Genomic DNA, 26,465 nt, shown 5'->3' with positions numbered 1-26,465 from the left:
TAGAGTTCTACATGAGTAGGATTCTGCATACAGACACAGGTATTCTTTCATCCTAATGGTGATGATTTGGGTAGAGTATGCAAATCTGACTCTAGATCTGTTCTTATGGACAAGGCTTCTGTTTCTGATCTAATCAAGCATTAGGCTACACGATAACTGAAATACTCGAATGTTTCTAGGGAGCTATTATAAATGAGAAAATATTTGTTATTTACTTTATATGGTAGCTAAATCATATGCCTATTGCCAATCACTACTTCTGCTGACCCATTCTAATGGCAGGTCCACAAGAGCGCGACTTTTTGAAGCCTTGCCCGAGGGCGATCAAACTTCACAAAACCGTTGTTCCGCGCGAGACATTCTCCGTCAAAAAAATACCGGTGGCGTATAGTTGGAGCGGTTAATTTCTTCATGTGTCTTGGTTGAACCCCCGTCCAGGGTCAGACATGTCGGTAACGACCACTAGAACGGCAGGAGGAGACAACTCTACCTTTTATTCTTTAAATCCAAAGGTAGGCTAGAGCCCTCGGTCAATATTTCCTAAAGCGCATTGTACCTTCCGAATTCCCATTGGACCAGATAAGCTAGTAGCCTAAACTTGAACCAATAATAACAACAGCCTAAAAGCTCAACTTAATTTATCCTACACGTAAAAAGTAATTGATTGCGAGACATTTGTTGTCTCTGTCTGGTAACTGTCAAAGCATTAAACATTTAAGATTAGTTCCGTTCTCGTTATTGTAATTATTTCGCCTCTATAGCCTATTTATTGCCTTACCTCCCTACTTTTGCACACTCTGTGCATAGATTTTTCTATTGTGTTATTGACTGTATATTTGTTTATGTGTAACTCTGGGTTGTTGTTTTTGTCGCACTGCTTTACTTTATCTTGGCCAGGTCGCAGTTGTAAATGAGAACTTGTTATCAACTGGCCTACCTGGTTAAATAAAGGTGAAATTAAACAATTAAAAAATGTTAAAAGCCATCGCCTGTAGCACCGTACATCCTCTCGGGGCATGTAACAAGTAGGTTCTATTGACATCAGCAGTCGACGCCTAACAACAGCAGCACCTTCACCATCATCCGGGCAGCCCGGCCCCCGCATCCAACAGGGTCTGTGCTATCTGGTATTGTTGGGACGGCTCTACCCCATTGAAGTCGAAAATCAAATGAGTTAAAGTAAGGGTTAGTGTTAGGGTTTAGGGTATGGACGTCCTAAGGATCCCGGATAACACTGACCTAATGGTACATTTCAATGTGTCCAAAGGAAGTGTTTGTAGAATTTGTAACGCACACACACAGAGAGAGACAGTTGATTCTTTATTAATTGGCTGAAATATTCTTTTTTTTAAAACAACTTTCAGCTATGTTAAACAATACATCCCTTTACCAATGATTATCAATAAGATTGTAATGAAAATTAAGCTGCCTTATAAAGATGCATTTAAAAAGGCTAACTTATAATAATGACAATTTGCAAAATCCCAAACTATTTCATCTGCAACATTTTTATACATTTTTAATATAATTTTTTATATAATATTTAAAACATACAATATACTGGCAGTGAAGCCGCTCAACAACTACATCACATTAGTCATCTAACAGACATCCAGAGAGACACACAGAAGCAACCAGGGTCAACGCCCTGCTCAAGGGCACGTCGACAGATCTCCCACAAGGTAAAAAACGTGGCCCCGAACCAGCGATCCACCCCCCCCCCCCCCCCCCCCAAAGCACCAACAACCAACAAAATGAACAAAAGACAAAACAAGACAAAGGAAAACAGAAAACAACAATGCAAAAAACATCAAGGACAACTAAAATCATAAGAGCGAGGTCAACTGAATATGTTTGAATATGTTTGAGTGCACGTTGAGTGCACGTATGGCACTATTTCCATGTGTGTGTCCGTGTATATGCCTGTGTACAAACACCTGCACGGCATCAGCCTCAGACAAACTGGCATTAGCTGTAACAACACCGTTAGCTGTAACACTGTTACCATCCTATAGAACCACATTAACTGTCTCTATCCTCCTGTTACCATCCTATAGAACCACATTAACTGTCTCTATCCTCCTGTTACCATCCTATAGAACCACATTAACTGTCTCTATCCAACTGTTACCATCCTATAGAACCACATTAACTGTCTCTATCCACCTGTTACCATCCTATAGAACCACATTAACTGTCTTCATCCTCCTGTTACCATCCTATAGAACCACATTAACTGTCTCTATCCACCTGTTACCATCCTATAGAACCACATTAACTGTATCCACCTGTTACCATCCTATAGAACCACATTAACTGTCATTATCCTCCTGTTACCATCCTATAGAACCACATTAACTGTCTCTATCCACCTGTTACCATCCTATGGAACTGATGATATGAATGTGTATCTATATAATGTACAGCAGGGCTATTCAACTATCTTCTTACAGAGGCCAGATGAAAAAAGGTTTAATTGCAGGACATTTTCCACATGTGATTATTCTTCGAAGAACTGTATAAAACAAGTGACCCACAACCACCAATAAAGCAGTTAAATAATTATTAAAAGCTTCTTAAAAGTAATTAGGTCATTTTAAAAGCATCTGAAAACTAAGCATCTCAGTAAATAACACAAAGATATGTCAAATCAGATCATGTCAAATTCCAGTCTGAAGGAAGGATGTTTTGAATGAATTTCCCTCAGTCATTAGGTGTGTTGTTTGTCTCTCACTTCTAACGAGTCTTTGTGAGCATCAGAGAGGACAACAGAAGGCATGTATGTGTTTCTTAGAGGTGTAGCTTTCATCATATTTTGAAGCTTAAACTGTTCAAACTCTACTGCCAAATCCACATGAAGAAAACCCATTGACATTCTACATAGGCACCAGACTATAGACAACCACCATAGGGCTTGTCATTTTGGCACTGAACGGCGGGGCAGATATTGGTGGATTTTTTTTTTTTTTACAGAACTTTTATTAATGTTCAGGGTTTAAATTCCTAAACGGGCCGGATCTGGCGCGCGGGCCGCTAGTTGAATAGCCCTGATGTACAGTATCTACTGGAAAAGCATATCTATGAACCTATCTAAAACATTCCCATACCTCAACCACATCCCATTAAAAGGGAAATCTGGGATTCAAACAGCAAAAAAATGAATGTACCAATCCCCAGATTTCCCCTTTTTTCTCTATCCACCTGGAAGCACTGTATCCCTCCCAATGACGTATATAAACCCTGGATTGCTGATGCTACTGTATGTTACTGTCGGCCATATTGGCACTCCTCAGAAAAGCAGTCCTCCATAGACTACGAGTATGAGTCATAATACAGATAAAATTTAGCAGTCAAACAGGGAAATGGTTTCATTTTTCCCACAGGGGATTTTAGAAACACTTCAAATAAGGGCTGTGTTTCCTGTAGTCTTACCCTGATTTAATGTTTTGATAATCCTGTAAATCTCTCTCGGACAAGGTGACTTTTATCAATGTATTCGCCTGTATTTACACCCCCCAAAATGTGATGCTAATTAGCTGCTAATGTGGCTATCATAAAGAACTACAAATACCATGAGGGAAAGGGAATAATAAAAAAATAAATGTTTTTTAAAATGTAACCTTTATTTAACTAAGCAAGTCGGTTAAGAACAAATTCTTATTGACAATGACGGCCTACCGGGGAACAGAGGCTCTAACCACTAGACTACCTGCTGCCCCAAATCTCTGGATTAAGTGTCTAATGTTAGCTAAATGGAGTAATGAATGAATTGGCAGAATCTTTTTAAATGTACAATTCTGGAAACTGTCTTGTGCAAGTTTTAAATTGACACAATACCTGCTAGCAAAAGGTGTCAGCGATGACACCAGAGATGATGTGCAGGACTTGCATGATGTCTATGTTGATGCAAATTAATATTTTCGAATCGGAGAGTAAATAGAACCGAATATACAGCACCAGTCAAAAGTTTGGACACACCTACTCATTCAAGGGTTTTTCTTTATTTTTACTCTTTTCTACTTTGTAGGATAATAGTGAAGACACCAACACTATGAAATAACACATATGGAATTAAAGTATATTTTTATATTTGAGATTCTTCAAAGTAGCTACCCTTTGCCTTGACAGCTTTGCACACTCTTGGCATTCTCTCAACCAGCTTCATGAGGTAGTCACCTGGAATGAATTTCAATTAACAGGTGTGCCTTTTTAAAAGTTCACTTGTGTCAATTATTTCCCTTCTTAATGCATTCGAGCCAATCAATTGTGTTGTGACAAGGTAGGGTGGTGTACAGAAGATAGCCCTATTTGGTAAAAGACCAAGTCCATATTATGTCAAGAACAGCTCAAATAAGCAAAGCGAACAACAGTACATCATTAATTTAAGACAAGGTCAGTCAATACGGAAAATTTCAATAACTTTGAAAGTTCTTCAAGTGCAGTCGCAAAAACCATCAAGCGCTATGATGAAACTGGCTCTCATGAGGACCCCCACAGGAAAGGAAGACCCAGAGTTACCTCTGCTGCAGAGGATAAGTTCATTACAGTTACCACCTCAGAAATTGCAGCCCAATTAAATGCTTCAGAGTTTAAATAACAGACACATCTCAACATCACCAGTTCAGAGGAGACGGTGTGAATCATGGCTGAATTGCTGCAAAGAAACCACTATTAAAGGACACCAATAATAAGAAGAGACTTGCTTGGGACAAGATACACAAGCAATGGAAATTAGAAAGGTGGAAATCTGTCCCTTGGTCTGATGAGTCAAAATTTTAGATTTCTGGTTCCAACCGCCATGTCTTTGTGAGATGCAGAGTAGGTGAACAGATGATCTGCATGTGTCTCTGCACCTCCAAGCTGTGATGATCTCTGCACCTCCAAGCTGTGATGATCTCTGCACCTCCAAGCTGTGATGATCTCTGCACCTCCAAGCTGTGATGATCTCTGCACCTCCAAGCTATGATGATCTCTGCACCTCCAAGCTATGATGATCTCTGCACCTCCAAGCTGTGATGATCTCTGCACCTCCAAGCTGTGATGATATCTGCACCTCCAAACTGTGATAATCTCTGCACCTCCAAACTGTGATAATCTATGCACCTCCAAACTGTGATAATCTCTGCACCTCCAAACTGTGATAATCTCTGCACCTCCAAACTGTGATAATCTATGCACCTCCAAACTGTGATAATCTCTGCACCTCCAAGCTGTGAGTGCTGCATCAAATGACCTGGATTCCACAATTACCCGACCTCAACCCAATTGAGAGGGTTTGGGATGAGTTGGACCACAGCCAACAAGTGCTCATCATATGTGGAAACTCCTTCAAGACAGTTGGAAAAGCATTCCAGGTGAAACTGGTTGAGAGAACACAGAGTGTGCAAAGCTGTCATCAAGGCAAAAGGTGGCAACTTTGAAGAATCTACAATATATTTTGATTTGTTTAACACTTTAACACTGCCACAAGGAGTCGATAGAGTGCGATGAGCCTAGGAAAGCCCCCCGGCCAAACCCTGGGCCAATTGTGTGTCGCCCTATGGGGCTCCCGCTCACAGCCGGGCTCTGACACAGCTTGCGATGCAGAGTTTTAGACCACTGCGTCACTCAGGAGGCCACAGGCCTTATTTTAAGTGTTTCTAAAATCCATTAAGGGAAAAATGAATGGTGGAAAAACAATTGGAACCGTTTCCCTGTTTGAACACTAGGTTTTATGGGTATTATGGCACCTCCACTGTGGAGCTCTATTGGAATGGATGGAATTCTACAGTATGTCATTGAAACGTTTCAACGACCAAATGACGTATTTGTAAGTCTTTTTTTGTTGTTGTAGTGGGGACAGTTACATTAGTTCTTAAAAAAAAGTGTGTCTGTAATAAATACATATACATGTGGTAAAAACAAATGTAGACATTAGTAAATGCATTTCTATAGCTTCCAAAGTATTTTTTACAATGGAGGGGGAGTGCCAAGATGGAGGAGTGGTGGCTTCAAAACAGCCTGTCAGGCATCTAGTGTATATATAAATCATTAGTCCCTCCCTAGTCAAATGTTTTCATAGTTCAGTTCTGAGCTTCTTTCACTGGCATGTAGCCTCCACTAGAGGGCTCTATTGCCATTGAAGAAGACAGGAGAGATATCTCCAACAGCCTGTCTTGATGACTGGTACTAGTACTGGGTCCCAGGGATGGAACCATCCCAAACCCAGAGAAGGTGAGGGGTAGTTGGGGTAAAACATCCAGCGGGATTGGTAAGGGGGTGGAACAGAATGGAAATATATTGTTAGTGGTAATAAGAGGGATATGGTTACAGGGGGTCACAGTTAGCCTGACCTCATCCCCCACGCTCTCCTGGCTTTCCTGATCCTCTCCCCCACTGCCAATGTCTGAATCTGGTCTCTGAGGGGCCAAGAGTTGGGCCTGGAGCTGCAGATTATCCACACGTTCATAGGAGGAAGACATTGTGAGAGAACCTCCTCCAACCCCCATCTCCGTACCCTTTCCCCCTACACTATCCAACCCAGGTAGGGTGAAGGGATGCTGGGGGAAAGCGGACAGGGAAATGGGTAAGGGGGTGGAGCAGAATGTAAAGTTATTGTTATTGATAAGAGGAAGAAGCGGAACAAGATGGAAGTCCTGAGAGACAAAATGGGGGGTGGATGCAATAGGCCCGACCGCATCCTCCACGCTCTCCTGACTTTCCTGATCCTCTGCCCCACTGCCGATGCCTGAATCTGGGCTTATGAGGGCCCGACGCTCGGCCTGGAGCTTCTCAACACGCTCGTAAGAAGAAACCTGGACGATATCTTTACCTCCACTGATGCCTCCAAATATACTTCCACCATACAGCTCTCTATCCTTCCCTCCACCCAACATCTCTCTATCCTTCCCTTCACCACACATCTCTCTCTCCTTCCCTCCACCCCCCAACTCTCTCTCCTTCCCTCCACCCCCCATCTCTCCCTCCTTCCCTCCACCCCTGATATCTTCGTCCTTCCCCCCTACACCTCTATTACTATCCATCCTATCTCCTCTGTTCTCCTCCTTCCACTCATCTATCTCTTCAGTAGTGCCACCTACTGGTCCGTAAGGGGAGTGTACAGAGCAGGGTTCCAACTTGGTGGATGTGGATCCAGGCTGGGAGCATTGAGATAAGAAGTTGCTGAAGCCGGAGCGGCCACTATTGTCCAATCTCTTCTTCAGTAGTAGTGCAGTATCGGTCTCCCTCCTCAGGGGGGCGATGGTGCCAATGTTGTTGGTAATCTCTACCTGGGAGATGTCTTCACGGTGCAAGGCAGAGTCGACGGCTTCAAAGGCGAACAAAGGACCCAGCCAAGCCTGTAGGCACGGACACACACACAGAGACAGAGAGAGAGAGAGAGAGAGAGACAGTGAGAGAGAAAGAGATAGAGAGTGACATAGATAGAGAGAGAGAGACACACACACAGAGAGGAAAATAAAATGATAATTATTTAGCTAAATGTTGGAGTGACTTCACTCCAACATGATGCCAATGTAAGACAATGATGAGGACAGCTCATAATAATGTCTGGTAATAAATATATGGAAATGTATTTTATCTGTTTGATACCATTCCATTCATTAGGCTCCAGCCATTATAACCTAACTACAGCCATTATAACCTAACTACAGCCATTATAACCTAACTACAGCCATTATAACCTAACTACAGCCATTATAACCTAACTACCGCCATTATAACCTAACTACAGCCATTATAACCTAACTACAGCCATTATAACCTAACTACCGCCATTATAACCTAACTACAGCCATTATAACCTAACTACAGCCATTATAACCTAACTACCGCCATTATAACCTAACTACAGCCATTATAACCTAACTACCGCCATTACAACCTAACTACAGCCATTATAACCTAACTACAGCCATTATAACCTAACTACAGCCATTATAACCTAACTACTGCCATTATAACCTAAATACCGCCATTATAACCTAACTACAGCCATTATAACCTAACTACAGCCATTATAACCTAACTACAGCCATTATAACCTAACTACTGCCATTATAACCTAAATACCGCCATTATAACCTAACTACAGCCATAATAACCTAACTACAGCCATTATAACCTAACTACAGCCATAATAACCTAACTACAGCCATTATAACCTAACTACAGCCATTATAACCTAACTACAGCCATTGTAACCTAACTAACGCCATTATAACCTAACTACAGCCATTATAACCTAACTACAGCCATTACAACCTAACTACAGCCATTATAGCCTAACTACAGCCATTATAGCCTAACTTACAGCCATTATAGCCTAACTACAGCCATTATAACCTAACTACAGCCATTATAGCCTAACTACAGCCATTATAGCCTAACTACAGCCATTATAGCCTAACTACAGCCATTATAGCCTAACTACCGCCATTATAACCTAACCACAGCCATTATAACCTAACTACAGCCATTATAACCTAACTACAGCCATTATAACCTAACTACAGCCATTATAACCTAACTACCGCCATAACAAGGTAGTGCACAATACAGGGAATAGGGTCCCTTTTGGCACATAACTTCAGTCAAAAGTAGAACTGACCTTGAAGTTTCCATCGTGCTGGAGGTTGAGGCCCTCAAAGTACCTGGAGGGATCTGGTATAGGAGGATTCAGAATCTTCTTGACCCTGTCAGCAATGAAGGGAAATGAAAGGAAGTTGCACTTAACCAACTACAAAACATTACATCTAAAACATGATGTTTACTTTGCAGTCCGTTGGTGTTAAAATAAATCACATTTACAATGGACCCCACCCCCTTCCACACACACACACACACACACACACACACACACACACACACACACACACACACACACACACACACACACACACACACACACACACACACACACACAGACAGACAGATAGACAGAGATACAGTACTCACTTTCCTTTGCAGAGCAACATGGAGACCAGCAGGACCAGTACAACAACAGCTCCCACCACGGTGACCACCACAAAGTCCTGGTCTAGAACATCAGGACTACCTGAGAACAGGATCAGAGGAACAACATAGAACATATTTACAACGTACATAACACCACCACTGTTTTACTAAAAGATTGGCATAGAAAAGCCTTCATTTACATTTCTGTCTGTAAGTTTGTTTTGAGCATGTGTGTGCCTGTCTAAGAACGAAATAGGGAAGAAGGAAGAAGGAACTATTTTTCAAGATTCATATGGAAACACACTACTATGCCTGCCTTCCAAATGGCAACATATTCCCTGTTTAGTGCAGTGCTTTTGGCCCATAGTGCTCTGGACTATGTAGGGAACTATAGGGCCATTTGGGACACAGCCCAAGTATATACAGGCCCACATTCAAATGTGTACTAATAACCAATGACATCACTGATGCTCTATTTACCTGTTGGCTTCATCTGGCCCAGAGTGGAGACCCATGATGCACTGGGGCTCCAGTCGCTCCACTGACAGTCTGGGTAATCGGCTCGAACCCGGACTCTGACCTGGTACCTCCTTCCTCTCTCCAGCATCTCAGGGTCCAGGTCAAAATACATCTGTTTGTTTGATATGTTCACCTCCACAGCATCCTGCAGTAGCACAACATACAGTAGGTCTACTTTTAGATAGTGTACAAAGAGAGAGACACAGTTGTTATTATCTGTCCTCTGTCTCTCTTCCTCCCCCTCTCTCTCTCTCTCTCTCTCTATCACCTCCCAGTGATGTAGTTCCTGTTTCCACTGTAGTTGGAAGTCATAGTTGACTATCATTTCTGAAATGGGAGCTCCTGGTGTCCAGGCGATTGAGGCATTGATGATGGTCGGCTTGCCAGGGGGATGCATTTTAACTGCCAAACACAAAACAACACAGTTAATGTCCTCATAGTAGTACTAATATATTACTAATATCACTGTAACAGAACTACTAGTACTAAGTTGAATTAGAAATGTTAGCATCAGGTATGAATTAGTATTAAGTTGTTTAAATGAATAACCTTCCCAGCATGTTTGTATTGCATTATGTTGTATTATAGTGTACTGAGTTTGAGCATTTTGTATGCTGAACACACAGAATTCATTTTCATGTAAATGGACAATAACGTCACAATAAGAGTCGTTGTAGTTGGTGTACAATTAATGTAGTAGATTAGTAATAGATGACACATCGTACATAATATCACTCAAATTACTGTACACTTACTGTGGTTAAATGGTTGATACAGGTGTTCAATCTGTATCACATAATCTTCTGCTTGTCCACACCGTACACCAATGGATATTTTATCCTCTTCCCAAAAGAACTGAAAGATCATTTACAGAGGCTCAGTTATCCAGGGTTGTTTGCCTATTGGTCTATATATATGCTGTCATTGTTTTATTAATATTATTATTAGAAAAACGTCATAAAAAATAATTAAAAAATAAACAAATTCCTGGTTAATTTATTCATCCAGATGAATGTGTTACAAATTCTAGTTTTGATCTATAATAATGCACATATATAACCAAGCATTGGTTTTAACTTGATGTAGTTTTATAAAAACTCACTGGATTGCCCTCAAAGACCAGACTGCCGCCTCTCAAGGTTGTGTTGAAACCGGCCAAGGACTTCATCTCACATTGCCTGTAGTTACAACAGTGAACCATTGTTTCAGTTAGCATCCCAAATGGCACCCTGTTCCCTATATAGTGCACTACTTTAGACCAGGACTCTATGAGAATAGGGTTCCAGTGAGGCTGCATCCTTAGTCTTCTTTACCTTTTAAACCCGGGGTATTCACCATGCAGAGTGCACGGCATGTCTGGGGGTATGCATGTGTTGTTCAACACACACGTGATGTTACTGATGAAGTCATTGACACACTGTAGATCTTTGAGAAACAGAGACAGAGAGGAGTGAGAGAGGAGAGAGAGAGGCAGAGAGAGAGAGAGAGTGAGAGAGGAGAGAGAGAGAGAGAGAGGCAGAGAGAGAGAAAGAGGCAGAGAGAGAGTGAGAGGGAAACAGAGAAAGAAAAAAATAACATTTTTAATATAAGGGTCGATATAATGTTTTATAAGGCTCTATATCATGTTTTATAAGGCTCTATATCATGTTTTATAAGGCTCTATATCATGTTTTATAAGGCTCTATATCATGTTTTATAAGGCTCTATATCATGTTTTATAAGGCTCTATATCATGTTTTATAAGGCTCTATATCATGTTTTATAAGGCTCTATATCATGTTTTATAAGGCTCTATATCATGTTTTGTAACACTCTATAACATGTTTTACAAGACACTGTCCTGTTTTATAAGGCTCTATGTCATGTTTTTTAAGGCTCTATGTCATGTTTTATAAGACTCTATGTCATGTTTTATAAGGCTCTATGTCATATTGTATCATATATCATACAATGGCAAGAAAAAGTATGTGAACCCTTTGGAACGTGATCAAGACAAAGGAGATGATTGTGGACTACAGTAAAAAGAGGACCGAGCACACCACCATTCTCATCGATGGGGCTGCAGTGGAGCAGGTTGAGAGCCTCAAGTTCCTTGGTGCCCACATCACCAACAAACTAACATGGTCCAAGCACACCAAGCACAGTCGTGAAGAGGGCACGACAAAACCTATTCCCCCACAGGAGAAGATTTAAAAAGATTTGCCATGGGTCCTCAGATCCTCAAAAGGTTCAACAGCTGCACCATCAAGAGCATGCACAAAAAAACATTGATGCACGTTTGAAGTTTGCAAGAGCACAGCGCAGAATGCTCAATGAGGTTAAGAAGAATCCTAGAGTCAGCTAAAGAATTACAGAAATCTCTGGAACATGCTAACATCTCTGTTGAGGAGTCTATGATACGTAAAACACTAAACATGAATGGTGTTCATGGGAGGACACCACAGAAGAAGCCACTGCTCTCCAAAAAAACATCGATGCACGTTTGAAGTTTGCAAAAGTGCACCTGGATGTTCCACAGCGCTACTGGCAAAATATTCTGTGGACAGATTAAACTACAGTTGAGTTGTTTGGAAGGAACACACAACACTATGTGTGGAGAAAAAAGGCACAGCACACCAACATCAAAACCTCATTCCAACTGTAAAGTATGGTGGAGGGAGCATCATGGTTTGGGGCTGCTTTGCTGCCTCAGGGCCTGGACATATTGCTATCATTGACGGAAAAATGAATTCCCAAGTTTATCAAGACATTTCGCAGGACAATATCAGGATATCTGTCCGCCAATTGAAGCGCAACAGAAGTTGGGTGATGCAATAGGACAACGACCCAAAACACAGAAGTAAATCAACAACAGAATGGCTTCAACAGAAGAAAATATGCCTTCTGGAGTGGCCCAGTCAGAGTCCTGACCTCAACCCGATTGAGATGCTGTGGCATGACCTCAAGAGAGCAGTTCACGCCAGACATCCAAATAATATTGCTGAACTGAAACAGTTTTGTAAAGAGGAATGTTCCAGAATTCCTCCTGACCGTTGTGCAGGTTTGATCCACAACTACAGCAAACATTAGGTTGAGGTTATTGCTGCCAGGAGTGTCAACCAGTTATCAAATCCAAGGATTCACATACTTTCCCACCCTGCATTGTGAATGTTTGCATGGTGTGTTCAATAAAGACATGACAACGTTATCAACCAAAACAAACAGCAAATGCATCCAACAAGTGTGTAGAGTCACAAGCTTGATATAATCATCGAGTGCTATGAATATACAACCTAATACTTAACTTTTTACTATTTAATACACATATTAGTGCATTTATCCCAATACTTTTGGTCCCCTAAAATGGGTAGACTATGCACAAAAAGTGCTGTCATTTCTAAAAAGGTTCACCCGATATGGATGTAAATACACTCAAAATAAAGCTGACAGTCTGCACTTTAACCTCAAAGTCATTCTACATGTGTTGTAATGCATTGTGAAGGGTATTGATGACTTACAGGACTGTGGTTGGCTGGAGCAGGTTAGTAGGGGGAGGAGCAGGATGACATAGAGACACCATAGAACCATTATGACTTCTTCCTGGTCCTTTTTCTCATTCTAGAACACAGTAGGAGACATGACCTTAGCAACAAATGGTACCCTATTTCTTATATAGGGCACTACTTTTGACCAGGGCTCATTTGGCTCTGCACTATGTAGGGAAAAAGGTGTATATGAATTTTCTGTCTGTTTGCGTGGTGATTAAGTGTTGTCAGTTGTATCAATGCCACACGCATACCAGAGGTGATTTTAGCATAACATCTTGGTTAGGCAAACTGAAACTTTTTTATAGACATGCCAGTAAAGTCATTTGATTATTTTACTAGGCCTATGTGGTCTAAAAGTCAAGGAAAACACCATCACGAGCATCCACTTTTATTTACATTATACTAACGCACAGACAGCGCAAACAAAACAGGCCTCGCAATATCAACTGGAATTGCATACATCTATTACTGAACTTTTTGTGGGAAAAACACTATTGGAATGAGACGAGTGTCACTGTCAAACATGGTTACAGACCCAGCAACATTTTATAGTAAGTATCCCCTCCTCGTGAAGAAAAGCACATGAGCTAATGTAACAGTACTCTTCTTGCGTTGTGTACAATCAGTCATCGACACGGAACTCCAACATGTAGCACCAGTCATGTAGCTTTATTCTGATAAGAACGACACAAAATTGCACGTCATGCAATGCACGTCTCACCATCCAACTCTGTACTCACGCACTGTACAAAATATATGAATATTTGTTGTGCATTTTGTTGTAAAGAATTCCCACCAGTACTAGCTAGCAACTTACTGTGTCTGGTGGGAATTCTTTACAACAAAATGCACAACAAATATTCTCCAAAAACCGCTGCATCTTATGTGTGATGTTCGAATAACATTTACAAACAATTTGATATAAATTGTACATTTAAATCATCACTTGAGAGTATAAAAATCACTTTTGATGTACAGCGCTTTGCAACCAACAACTTACCGCTGGTTTGGTGCTTGTTCACTGGGGCGATTCTAACTGGAACATCCCCCCTCGTAAGCAAGCTACGCAAACCAGCCAATAAGATGCCATGTTGAGTAGGTGAAGGCAAGACAAACTCAAACCAAAAACCCATTGGCTTAACAATAAAGTGGCAAGAGGAATCACCAATATAACCCTGCTACACTAATTATAAAACACAAAGTAAGCAAAACAATGAAATCATTCCAACATTGTCTAAAATTATGAATAAGATACTGTACTGAGATAAACCTATAAGCAATATAGCAATTGGGATGTACAAACCATGGCATAAGGGAACGATGAGCGGATAAGAGGCAAGCAGTCATTTCGATTAAGATATTAATGAGTGAGTAGTCGATATAACTATTTGTTCAGCACTTTTGATATGTACAGGGACAGAGTTCAGAACATTGGCCATTCTTAGAGTGTTCTCCCTGTACACCAAGTCAGAACCTTAGGATAAATAATGGGGGCATATAAGCACACAATGAAAGCGCTTACAATATTCAAAGATGACATTTCTCTAAAACAGGCTATAGGCTACATGTGCACCACCAAGTCAGAACAGTAGGCTAAGTTCTAAGGTGGAGAGGTACCACATTCTTAGGATGAGGTCTTATGGGCTACTAACAGCTGACTACACGACATACACTTTTTATTACATTCTTAGCTACTGTATTCATATCTCCCTGGCATATTACATAATTTATCCAGCAGTATACAAGACATATTTTTGGACACAACCGTTGTTGTACTGTGCTCACTTGAATGTGGCGCAGTGGTCCTTCTTGTGGGAAAACTTTGTCATCAAAGTCAGGCATTCCCTGGATTTATGCTGCTTTCAAGACAACTGGGAACTCGGAATAAAACAAACAATCATGACGTCAGTGTTCTTCAGGTCAGAGATCTAGAAAGAAGCCAGAGTTCCCGACTTGGAATTTCAGGTTGGATGACCGTTCAAAACGTATTTTTCCAGTCTGAGCCTGTTTTAGTTGCCAGTTGTCTTGAATGTGGCATAAATCATGCTGGATTGACTACATGACCAATGTATTCAACCTTTTCTGACTTATGGTGTTGCATGTGAATGTTAATCCATTTAAGCTTGGAAAAGAGAGCCTTTCTGACAGATGTTTTAAATCATTAAACCCAGACTTGGACCACACACCCTCTCTACCGAATAGCAAGCAAAGAAAGCAAAAGAGTGATTGCTTTGTGACTCTTGTAGTTAGCCATTGATTCGTTCCAAACCACTCATTGTTGAATTAGCGATTTCCGACATGTTGTATAATGTTTATGTCCAATCACCGATGAGCACCATTACTTTTTATCTATAATTTGAAAAGGATTTGACAGTAAATTGTCAAGGTGATTCATGATGATGACTGTTTGTCTAGCTTGCTAGCTAAGATTGTGAAAGTATGATGTTGACATCAGTCCAATCAAAGCTACAGTATATGTAACATGATTTGACATTTTATCTGTGGCCAATGACCTTCAACCTTCTTGGAGAGGCATTTCTAATGTAAATCTATGGCAGCACCCAAGAGGGCTTGAACTACCTAGCTCTCCCTGTAGATTCGGCAGTGACATAGTGTCCCCATGAGTGACAGAACATTGAGCCAACCAAGGCACAACTAGAGAAAACGCCTATGCTGTGTGCTTTTGCTGGCCGCTCCTACACCACAGAAAGCACTGAGCTAGGCTGGAACACCTGCATATTGGAGCTGCCTAACTCAAGAAAGAGGCCATGTTTGTATGCAGATTAATTAACTCAAGGAAAACATGTATTTTTTTACATTGTTTGCAAACTGATATGGGATACAAATGAATGCAAAAATAACATGCAAAAAACATGGAATTTTTTAAAAGTATATAATGTGTATGTACAGTTGAAGTCGGAAGTTTACATACACTTAGGTTGGTGTCATTAAAACTCATTTTTCAACCACTCCACAAATTTCTTGTTAACAAACTATAGTTTTGGCAAGTCGGTTAGGACATCTACTTTGTGCATGACACAAGTCATTTTTCCAACAATTGTTTACAGACAGATTATTTCACTTATAATTCACTGCATCACAATTCCAGTGGGTCAGAAGTTTACATACACTAAGTTGACTGTGCCTTTAAACAGCTTGGAAAATTCCAGAAAATGATGTCATGGCTTTAGAAGCTTCTGATAGGCTAATTGACATAATTTGAGTCAATTGGAGGTGTATCTGTGGATGTATTTTAAGGCCTACCTTCAAACTCAGTGCCTCTTTGCTTGACATAATGGGAAAATCAAAAGAAATCAGTCAAGACCTCAGAAAAAAAACTAGACCTCCACAAGTCTCAATCATTCTTGGGAGCAATTTCTAAACGCCTGAAGGTACCACATTCATCAGTACAAACAATAGTATGCAAGTATAAACACCGTGGGACCACACAGCCGTCATACAGCTCAGGAAGGAGACTCGTTCTGTCTCCTAGAGATGAACTTTCTTTGGTGCGAAAAGTGCAAATCAATCCCAGAACAACAAAGGACCGTGCAAAGATGCTGGAGGAAACAGGTACAAAAGTATCTATATCCACAGTAAAAAGAGTCCTATATTGACATAACCAGAAAGGCCACTCAGCAAGGAAGAAGCCACTGTTCCAAAACCGCCATAAAAAAAGCCACACTACGGTTTGCAACTGCACATGGGGACAAAGATCGTACTTTTTGGAGAAATGTCTTCTGGTCTGATGAAACAAAAATGTAACGGTTTGGCCACAATGACCATCGTTATGTTTGGAGGAAAAAGGGGGAGGCTTGCAAGCCGAAGAACACCATCCCAACCGTGCAGCACGGGGGTGGCAGCATCATGTTGTGGGGGTGCTTTGCTGCAGGAGGGACTGGTGCACTTCACAAAATAGATGGCATCACGAGGAAGGGAAATGATGTGGATATATTGAAGCAACATCAGTCAGGAACTTAAAGCTTTGTCACAAATGGGTCTTCCAAATGGACAATGACCCCAAGCGTACTTCCAAAGTTGTGGCAAAATGGCTTAAGGACAACAAAGTCAAGGTATTGGAGTGGCCATCACAAAGCTCAGTCCTCAAGCCTATAGAACATTTGTGGGCAGAACTGAAAAAGCGTGTGCGAGCAGGGAGGCCTACAAACCTGACTCAGTTACACCAACTATGTCAAGAGGAATGGGCCAAAATTCCCCCAAATTATTGTGGGAAGCTTGTGGAAGCCTACCCAAAACATTTGATCCAAGAAAAACAATTTAAAGGCAATGCTACCAAATACTAATTGAGTGTATGTAAACTTCTGATGTTACGGTTTTCTTGCGGTGATGAAGGAGAGGCGGACCAAAATGCAGCGTGGTTTCTATTCATAGTACTTTAATAAAGACTCTACACATGAACAAACTAACAACACGAAAACCTAACAGCCTATACTGGTGCAACACAGAGACAGGAACAATCACCCACGAAACACTCAAAGAATATGGCTGCCTAAATATGGTTCCCAATCAGAGACAATGATAAACACCTGCCTCTGATTGAGAACCACTCCAGACAGCCATAGACTATGCTAGAAAACCCCACTAAGACACAATCCCAATACCTACGAAAAACCCCAAGACAAAACACACCACATAAAAATCCCATGTCACACCCTGGCCTGACCAAATTAATAGAGAAAACACAAAATACTAAGACCAGGGCGTGACATCTGACCCACTGGGAATGTGATTAAATAAATAAAAGCTGAAACAAATCATTCTCTCTACTATTATTCTGACATTTCACATTCTTAAAATAAAGTGGTGATCCTATCTGGCCTATAACAGGGTATTTTTACTAGGATTAAATGTCAGGAATTGTGAAAAACTGAGTTTAAATGTATTTGGCTAAGGTGTATTTAAACTTCTGACTTCAACTGTATGTATGCTTCCATAGTTGTATATTTTACCTAATTTCTACCAGCATGTTAAATGTGCAACCAGAGGGGAAACAACTCTGGACCAACTTTACTCCACACACAAAGACACATTCAAAGCTCTCCCTCGCCCTCCATTTAGCAAATCTGACCATAATTCTATCCTCCTGATTCCTGCTTACAAGAAAAATTGAAGCAGGAAGCACCAGTGACTTGGTCAATGAAAAAAGTTGTCAGATGAAGCAGATGCTAAGATACAGGACTGTTTTGCTAGCACAGACTGGAATATGTTCCGGGATTCTTCCGATGGCATTGAGGAGTACACCACTTCAGTCACTGGCTTCATCAATAAGTGCATCAATGACATCGTCCCCACAGTGACTGTACGTACATACCCCAACCAGAAGCCATGGATTACAGGCAACATCCTCACTGAGCTAAAGGGTAGAGCTCCCGCTTTCAAGGAGTGGGACTCTAACCGGAAGCTTATAAGAAATCCCGCTATGCCCTCTGACGAACCATCAAACAGGCAAAGCATCAATACAGGACTTAGATCGAATCGTACTACACCGGCTCCAACACTCGTTGGATGTGGCAGGGCTTGCACAGTCGAGACCTGCCCAGACTAAACACCTCCCTCTGCAACTGGATCCTGGACTTCCTGACAGGCAGCCCCCGTGTGGTAAGGGTAGGTAACAACACATCCGCCACGCTGATCCTCAACATGGGGGCCCCTCAGGGGTGCATGCTCAGTCCACTACTGTACTCCCTGTTCACTCATGACTGCACGGTCAGGCACGACTCCAACATCATCATTAAGTTTGCAGATGACACAACAGTGGTAGGCCTGATCACCGACATTGACGAGACAGCCGATAGGGAAGAGGTCAGAGACCTGACCGTTTGGTGCAAGGACAACAACGTCTCCCTCAACGTAATCAAGACAAAGGAGATGTTTGTGGACTACAGGAAAAGGAGGACCGAGCACACCCCCATTCTCATAGATGGGGCTGTAGTGGAGCAGGTTGAGAGCTTCAAGTTCCTTGGCGTCCACATCACCAACAAACTAACATGGCCCAAGTACACCAAGAAGGCACGACGTGAAGAGGGTCTACAGCTGCACCATTGAGAGCATCTTGACGGGTTCCATCACTGCCTGATATGGAAACTGCTCGGCCACTGACCGCAAGGCACTACAGAGGGTAATGCGAATGGCCCAGTGCATCACTGGTGCCAAGCTTCCTGCCATCCAGGACCTCTACACCAGGTGTTGTCAGAGGAAGGCCCTAAACATTGTCAAAGACTCCAGCCACCCTAGTCATAGACTGTTCTCTCTGCTACCACACGGCAAGCAGTACCGGAGCACCAAGTCTAGGTCCAAGAGGCTTCTAAACAGCTTCTACCCCCAAGCCATAAGACTCCAAAACATTTAATCAAATAGCTACCAAGACTACCCCCCTTCACGGTGCTGCTACTCTCTGTTATTATCTATGCATAGACACTTTAATAACTCTACCTATATGTACATATTACCTCGAATAACCGGTGCCCCCACACATCGACTCTGTACCCTGTATTTCGCCTCACTACTGTTGTTTTACTGCTGCTCTTTAATTATTTGTTACTTTTATTTCTTTTTTTTGTTGGTATTTTTCTTAACTGCCTTGTAGGTTAACGGCTTGTAAGTAAGCATTTCACTGTGATACCCCCTCCCCATAATACCTGTTGTATTCAGCACATTTGATTTGATGGGCAGTGTGCTGTTTGCTACCATTCTCTCATGTCTTGGTATTTAGTAAAAGGTCACTGTGGTTAGAGAGACTGATGTTATGTTCAGCCTGTGAAGATGTGAAGTTTCCACTCCTCTGTTATATAAACAACCATCTAACAGGTACAAGATGTGTTGAGCGGGTGAGGAAGAAGAAGATTGTGATGATGATAATGAATGACCTGGATGATATGTTAGTGCAGGGCTGGAACAAAAGCATGCACACCCTGTGTGTTTATATCAGAGGAGGATGGCTCATAATAATGCCTGGAATGGAGTTCATGGAAGGGTATCAAACATACACTGCTCAAAAAAATAAAAGGAACACTAAAATAACACATCCTAGATCTGAATGAGTGAAATATTCTTATGAAACACTTTTTTCTTTACATAGTTGAATGTGCTGACAACAAGATCACATGGAAATCAAATGTATCAACCCATGGAGGTCTGGATTTGGAGTCACACTCAAAATTAAAGTGGAAAACCACACTACAGGCTGATCCAACTTTGATGTAATGTCCTTAAAACAAGTCAAAATGAGGCTCAGTAGTGTGTGTGGCCTCCACGTGCCTGTATGACCTCCCTACAACGCCTGGGCATGCTCCTGATGAGTTGGCGGATGGTCTCCTGAGGGATCTCCTCCCAGACCTGGACTAAAGCATCCGCCAACTCCTGGACAGTCTGTGGTGCAACCTGGCGTTGGTGGATGGAGCGAGACATGATGTCCCAGATGTGCTCAATTGGATTCAGGTCTGGGGAACGGGTGGGCCAGTCCATAGCATCAATGCCTTCTTCTTGCAGGAACTGCTGACACACTCCAGCCACATGAGGTCTAGCATTGTCTTGCATTAGGATGAACCCAGGGCCAACCGCACCAGCATATGGTCTCACAAAGGGTCTGAGGATCTCATCTCGGTACCTAATGGCAGTCAGGCTACCTCTGGCGAGCACATGGAGGGCTGTGCGGCCCCCCAAAGAAATGCCACCCCACACCATGACTGACCCACCGCCAACCGGTCATGCTGGAGGATGTTGCAGGCAGCAGAACGTTCTCCACCGCGTCTCCAGACTGTCACGTCTGTCACATGTGCTCAGTGTGAATCTGCTTTCATCTGTGAAGAGCACAGGACGCCAGTGGCGAATTTGCCAATCTTGGTGTTCTATGGCAAATGCCAAACGTCCTGCACGGTGTTGGGCTGTAAGCACAACCCCCACCTGTGGACGTCGGGCCCTCATACCACCCTCATGGAGTCTGTTTCTGACCGTTTGAGCAGACACATGCACATTTGTGGGGCTCTGGCAGTGCTCCTCCTGCTCCTCCTTGCACAAAGGCGGAGGTAGCGGTCCTGCTGCTGGGTGGTTGCCCTTCTACCGCCTCCTCCACGTCTCCTGATGTACTTGCCTGTCTCCTCGTAGCGCCTCCATGCTCTGGATACTACGCTGACAGACACAGCAAACCTTCTTGCCACAGCTCACATTGATGTGCCATCCTGGATGAGCTGCACTACCTGAGCCACTTGTGTGGGTTGTAGACTCCGTCTCATGCTACCACTAGAGTGAAAGCACCGCCAGCATTCAAAAGTGACCAAAACATCAGCCAGGAAGCATAGGAACTGAGAAGTGGTCTGTGGTTACCACCTGCAGAACCACTCCTTTATTGGGGGTGTCTTGCTAATTGCCTATAATTTCCACCTGTTGTCTATTCCATTTGCACAACAGCATGTGAAATGTATTGTCAATCAGTGTTGCTTCCTAAGTGGACAGTTTGATTTCACAGAAGTGTGATTGACTTGGAGTTACATTGTGTTGTTTAAGTGTTCCCTTTATTTTTTTGAGCAGTGTATATAATCAGTGTGTTTGATGTGTTTGATACCCTTCCATTAATTCTGTTCCAGCCATTACTAGGAGTCTGCCACCAGCCACCACTAGTTTCTGTACATTGTTAGCTGTGAAGCCTTCTGATGTCGTGTTCGATGTCAAATGTGCCAACAGTCCTGTGTCCCAATTCAGGGCTTTCCAGCCCTAACCTGGTAGCCTGGTCCCAGATCAGGGCTCTCAGGCTACTGTCCAGGGCCTGTATACATAAAGCCTCTCAGAGTAGGAGTGCTGATCTAGAATCAGTTCTGCCTTTTAGGCCACAGTTAAAAACACAGAAGGGAGGGGGGGGGGGATCTGATCCAAGATCAGCACTCCTACTCTGAGAGGCTTTGTGTATACAGGCCCTGGTGGACTTTGTCCCTCTTATTGGTCTCTGGGTCAGACATTAGGAAGTTCCCTTCAGTGAAGTGAAACAGAGCAGTTTAAAGGTCAGTATCGCAGAGAACACACTCACACATGCCCACGCAAGCACCAACGCAAGTGCAGTCTTAATGTACACACACTCACAAAACACGTTATCCATGCACACACACACACAAGCACATTCTGCATACATGAACACACAGTACTCACACACACATGCTTATATACACACACACACACACAAGCACATTCTGCATACATGATCACACAGTACTCACACACACATGCTTATATACACACACACATGCTTATATACACACACACACACACAAGCACATTCTGCATACATGAACACACAGTACTCACACACACATGCTTATATACACACACACACGCGCGCGCGCGCGCGCACACACACACACACACACACACACACGGGCTGCAGTTAAGAAAACCACAACGTCCTCGTTTCCCAGAATGTTTACAAGCTGTTTCCAATAACAAACAAACTAAAAACCACTAACACCCCTGTCCCCTCCTCCTCTCTTCTCATCCTCTCCCAAACCAAACCTCATACTAACACCCCTCCCTTCTTCTTCTTCTTATGTACATCGCTCATCCTCTCACCCCCCCCCCCCCCCTTCCTCCTCTCCTTTTTTGGCTCTACACTATACTCACAGAAAAATAGGTGATATCTAGAACCTAAAGGGGTTCCTACGCTGTCCTTATAGGGGAAATGAATAACCATGTTTGGTTCTAAATAGAACCCTTTTGGTTCCTTTCCACAGAGGGTTCTACATGGAACCAAAAAGGGTTCTCCTGTGGGGACAGCCAATGAACCGTTTGAACCCTTTTTTCTAAGAGTATATACCCACTCCCCCATCCTCTCATCCCACCCACTCACTCCCTCACTGGCACTGGAGTATATACCCACTCCCCCATCCTCTCATCCCACCCACTCACTCCCTCACTGGCACTGGAGTATATACCCACTCCCCCATCCTCTCATCCCACCCACTCACTCCCTCACTGGCACTGGAGTATATACCCACTCCCCCATCCTCTCATCCCACCCACTCACTCCCTCACTGGCACTGGAGTATATACCCACTCCCCCATCCTCTCATCCCACCCACTCACTCCCTCACTGGCACTGGAGTATATACCCACTCCCCCATCCTCTCATCCCACCCACTCACTCCCTCACTGGCAGTGTCTGAAATCTGGCTTGCCTACTACTTGCATACTGTGTGATAATCTGTGTACTAATGGTGCTGCATACTATTTAGTATAAATGTATGCAGTCAGCAACAAATAACAGAAAACTAGCTTCATCCTACTGAGAACGTGTCATCTGAAGCACAACTGTGTTGATTCCAGCCATTCCTTCATTTTGGTAGAGCAAGTACCCTCAGCTGATTATCAGCTGTTGTCAGACTCACGTGGATTCCAAAACACGTTTCTCTTCCTCAGTAGTGTGCAGTGAATTCTACTAGATGAAAAGACTAAATTAGTATGACATGCTGGTATTTACAGTTTTGACATTTCACATACTGTACAACTTTTTCACAGCCCAAATGTTACTATTTAGAATGTTGGGGTGTTTAGACATAGCCGCTCACATCTCTTGTCACCCCCCATCTTCTCTCTGACTCCCCCCTCCCCCTCTTCTCTCTGACTCCCCCTTCCCATCTTCTCTCTGACTCCCCCTCCCCATCTTCTCTCTGACTCCCCCTCCCCATCTTCTCTCTGACTCCCCCTCCCCATCTTTTCTCTGACTCCCCCTCCCCATCTTCTCTCTGACTCCCCCCTCCCCATCTTCTCTCTGACTCCCCCCTCCCCCTCTTCTCTCTGACTCCCCCCTCCCCCTCTTCTCTCTGACTCCCCCCTCCCCCTCTTCTCTCTGACTCCCCCTCCCCATCTTCTCTCTGACTCCCCCCTCACCATCTTCTCTCTGACTCCCCCCTCACCCTCCCCATCTTCTCTCTGACTCTCCCCTCCTCATCTTCTCTCTGACTCTCCCCTCCTCCCCCTCCCTATCTTCTCTCTGACTCCCCCCTCACCATCTTCTCTCTGACTCTCCCCTCCTCATGCTCCCTATCTTATCTCTGACTCTCCCCTCCTCATCTTCTCTCTGACTCTCCCCTCCTCACCCTCCCTATCTTCTCTCTGACTTCCTTTCCACCAACACTCTCTCCCCGCCTCCCCCTTCACCTCCCCCTCTTGTCTTTGACTTCCTCTGTACCTGTGGCTGGGTGTGTACATCCTGTCCTACTTAAACACTGGACCAAATCAACCCCTAGGCTACATTCTAACTGGCACCCTTATTCCCTATATAGTGCACTATATACCCTAGAGGCCCTGGTTAAAAGTAGTACACAATATAAGGAATAGGGTGCCATTAGGAACACACTCCAAAGCCCCTCCACAATGAGGACAACGGTCTCCAGTTCAACTCTACTGGGAGCCCACAAGGTGTGCAGGGTTTTGCTCCATTTCTATTTGAACATCCTGTCCTAGTAAACCCAGGCCCAGATCAGCTCCTAGCCCCCTCTATAATAAAGCCCTAATCAACCCATAGTCCCCTCTATAATAAAGCCCTAATCAATCCATAGCCGCCTCTATAATAAAGCCCTAATCAACCCATAGTCCCCTCTATAATAAAGCCCTAATCAATCCATAGCCCCCTCTATAATAAAGCCCTAATCAACCCATAGCCCCCTCTATAATAAAGCCCTAATCAACCCCTAGTCCCCTCCGTAATTAAGCCCTAATCAAACCCAAGCCCCCTCCGTAATGAGGCCCTATTCGTCCCTTAGCCCCCTCTATAATAAAGCCCTAATCAACCCATAGCCCCCTCTATAATAAAGCCCTAATCAACCCCTAGTCCCCTCCGTAATGAGGCCCTATTCGTCCCTTAGCCCCCTATATAATGAAGCCCTAATCAACTCCTAGCCTCCCCCACAATGAGGCTCTAATCAGCCCTTAGCCCCCTCCATGATGAAGCCCGCATCATCCCTCATCAACCTCCGTAATGAGGCCCTAATCAACCCCTAGCCCCCTCCACCATGAGGACAGTGGTCTTCAACCTTGATCCTAGAAATCTAAACGGTGTGCAGGGTTTTTTTTGTGCAGCCCAACACTAACACAGAACAAAAAGGCTGGCATATACTACAGGAGTATATCAAATATAGAATATATATTATAGAGAAAGATATGCACAAAGCTTGAAAAAGTGATTAAAAGCCTTGGGTTCTCTGGGACCAAGGTGGAAGAATACTGTGGTAGCACATAGCCTGGATGTCTCAATGGGCCCCAAAGGATTGGAGAGGCGTATGCAATATTGTAACAACTCCGCTCTCTGTGTAATCATCAGTACCATGATTTTACATGTTTTATATTTAAACCTTTAACTAGGCAAGTCAGTTAAGAACAAATGATTATTTACAATGACGGCCTACCAAAAGGCCTTATGCGGGTCAGGGGCATGGCAGCAACACAATGATCTTTATCTCAACGGTGTAATACTGTGTCTTCCAAATGATCACACTCAAACACACACACAGGCAGAGTAACTTTGCTTGAACAATAAATGTAATCCATAACCACCTGAATACATCATAGATGTAGGATCTTAATTTGAGACAGTTTGCTATAGCAGCAACCAGAAATGTGAATTATAATGGACATTTTTTGTAGGGGTTGATACAATTTTTGTTAAGGCAAATCAAGTCTGATGAAGAGGAAATTACAAACTTTAGAAGCCTTATTCAACCTTAATTACACGACAAGTTTGCATTTTCTACTGTGCAGGAAAATTCTAAGCATTACAAGATTCGTCAAATTAAGATCCTACATCTGTATATGAATATTCAAAGAGAGCCTTACCTTACTGTATAGTGGACCTTCTTGTAGTCTCAGAAACACCGGCTTCTCAATGCTCTACGGTTGAGTTACGTTTCACTCTGAACTGAAGGACAAGTGCTTAATGATGAATTTCTTGTCTCTCTGCCACCGGATGATTCAAACCCTTTAATGAGGAGAAAAACATCTGACTGCCTTCTCTGAAAAGTAAATGTGTGAACAGAAAAGGGATTTCTGTGGTTCGTTAGTTTCAACTGAAACCACACACGTCATCAACGCTGTGATCTTGCTTCCCTTTATCAGAAGTGGGGGTGGAGAATTTTTTTTGTTGTAAAAATAAGTTCTTCTTTCGGTCTCTGTTCTTGTTTCTTTTTTCAAAAGCATCAGATATTACTTCTGCTATTGTGACATTTTAAGAAGTGTAAAATTATTTTTAAAAATTATTCCTCTGAAAATAACAGGTGCAAAAGCTTTGAAAATATCTTGATGTGAGTTAGGTAATGAAAGAGAGCGAGCAAGAGAGAACAAAGACGTTTTGCTGCCATCTAGTGGACAAAGTATGAATAAAGTATGGCCTTGGCGTAACAACTAGTCGATTTTCTCCTCCACAAGAAACTGTGAAATGAGACTGTTCATTACATGAGTCTTCCT

General features: G+C 42.8%; 2 protein-coding genes across 4 annotated transcripts in view; both read right to left on the bottom strand.

Moving 5' to 3' along the window:
* Window positions 1-25,903, bottom strand: part of LOC110495071 (interleukin-2 receptor subunit beta-like) — a 53,295-nt gene extending 27,392 nt beyond the window's left edge. Inside the window, exon 1 of the mRNA XM_090195523.1 lies at window positions 25,839-25,903. The gene's annotated coding sequence lies outside the window, so the exon portion shown is untranslated. The remainder of the gene's footprint in view (window positions 1-25,838) is intronic.
* On the bottom strand, window positions 3,603-26,082 carry LOC110495073 (interleukin-2 receptor subunit beta). 3 transcript variants are annotated; one of them, XM_090195521.1, is made up of 11 exons: window positions 14,002-14,033; window positions 13,537-13,675; window positions 12,972-13,071; window positions 10,788-10,899; window positions 10,577-10,652; window positions 10,230-10,329; window positions 9,743-9,876; window positions 9,436-9,619; window positions 8,956-9,055; window positions 8,609-8,693; window positions 3,603-7,337 (listed from the first exon to the last, which is right to left on the bottom strand). In XM_090195521.1, the coding sequence occupies exons 3-11, from the start codon at window positions 13,039-13,041 to the stop codon at window positions 6,063-6,065; spliced, it is 2,136 nt and encodes a 711-aa protein (XP_090051647.1). In that variant the 5' UTR covers window positions 13,042-13,071; window positions 13,537-13,675; window positions 14,002-14,033; the 3' UTR covers window positions 3,603-6,062. The 3 variants fall into 3 exon arrangements, with proteins under 3 accessions (XP_090051647.1, XP_036796046.2, XP_036796045.2); XM_036940151.2 differs by lacking the exons at window positions 13,537-13,675; window positions 14,002-14,033 and adding an exon at window positions 25,844-26,082; XM_036940150.2 differs by lacking the exon at window positions 13,537-13,675 and having other exon boundaries at window positions 14,002-14,032.
* Window positions 26,083-26,465: the final 383 nt, after the last annotated feature.

This window comes from Oncorhynchus mykiss, chromosome 13 (genome assembly GCF_057628025.1).
Source record: "Oncorhynchus mykiss isolate SJ-2025 chromosome 13, ASM5762802v1, whole genome shotgun sequence".
NCBI lineage: Eukaryota > Metazoa > Chordata > Actinopteri > Salmoniformes > Salmonidae > Oncorhynchus > Oncorhynchus mykiss.
Note: the sequence above shows the minus strand (reverse complement) of the source record. Positions and strands in the feature narration are given on the sequence as shown.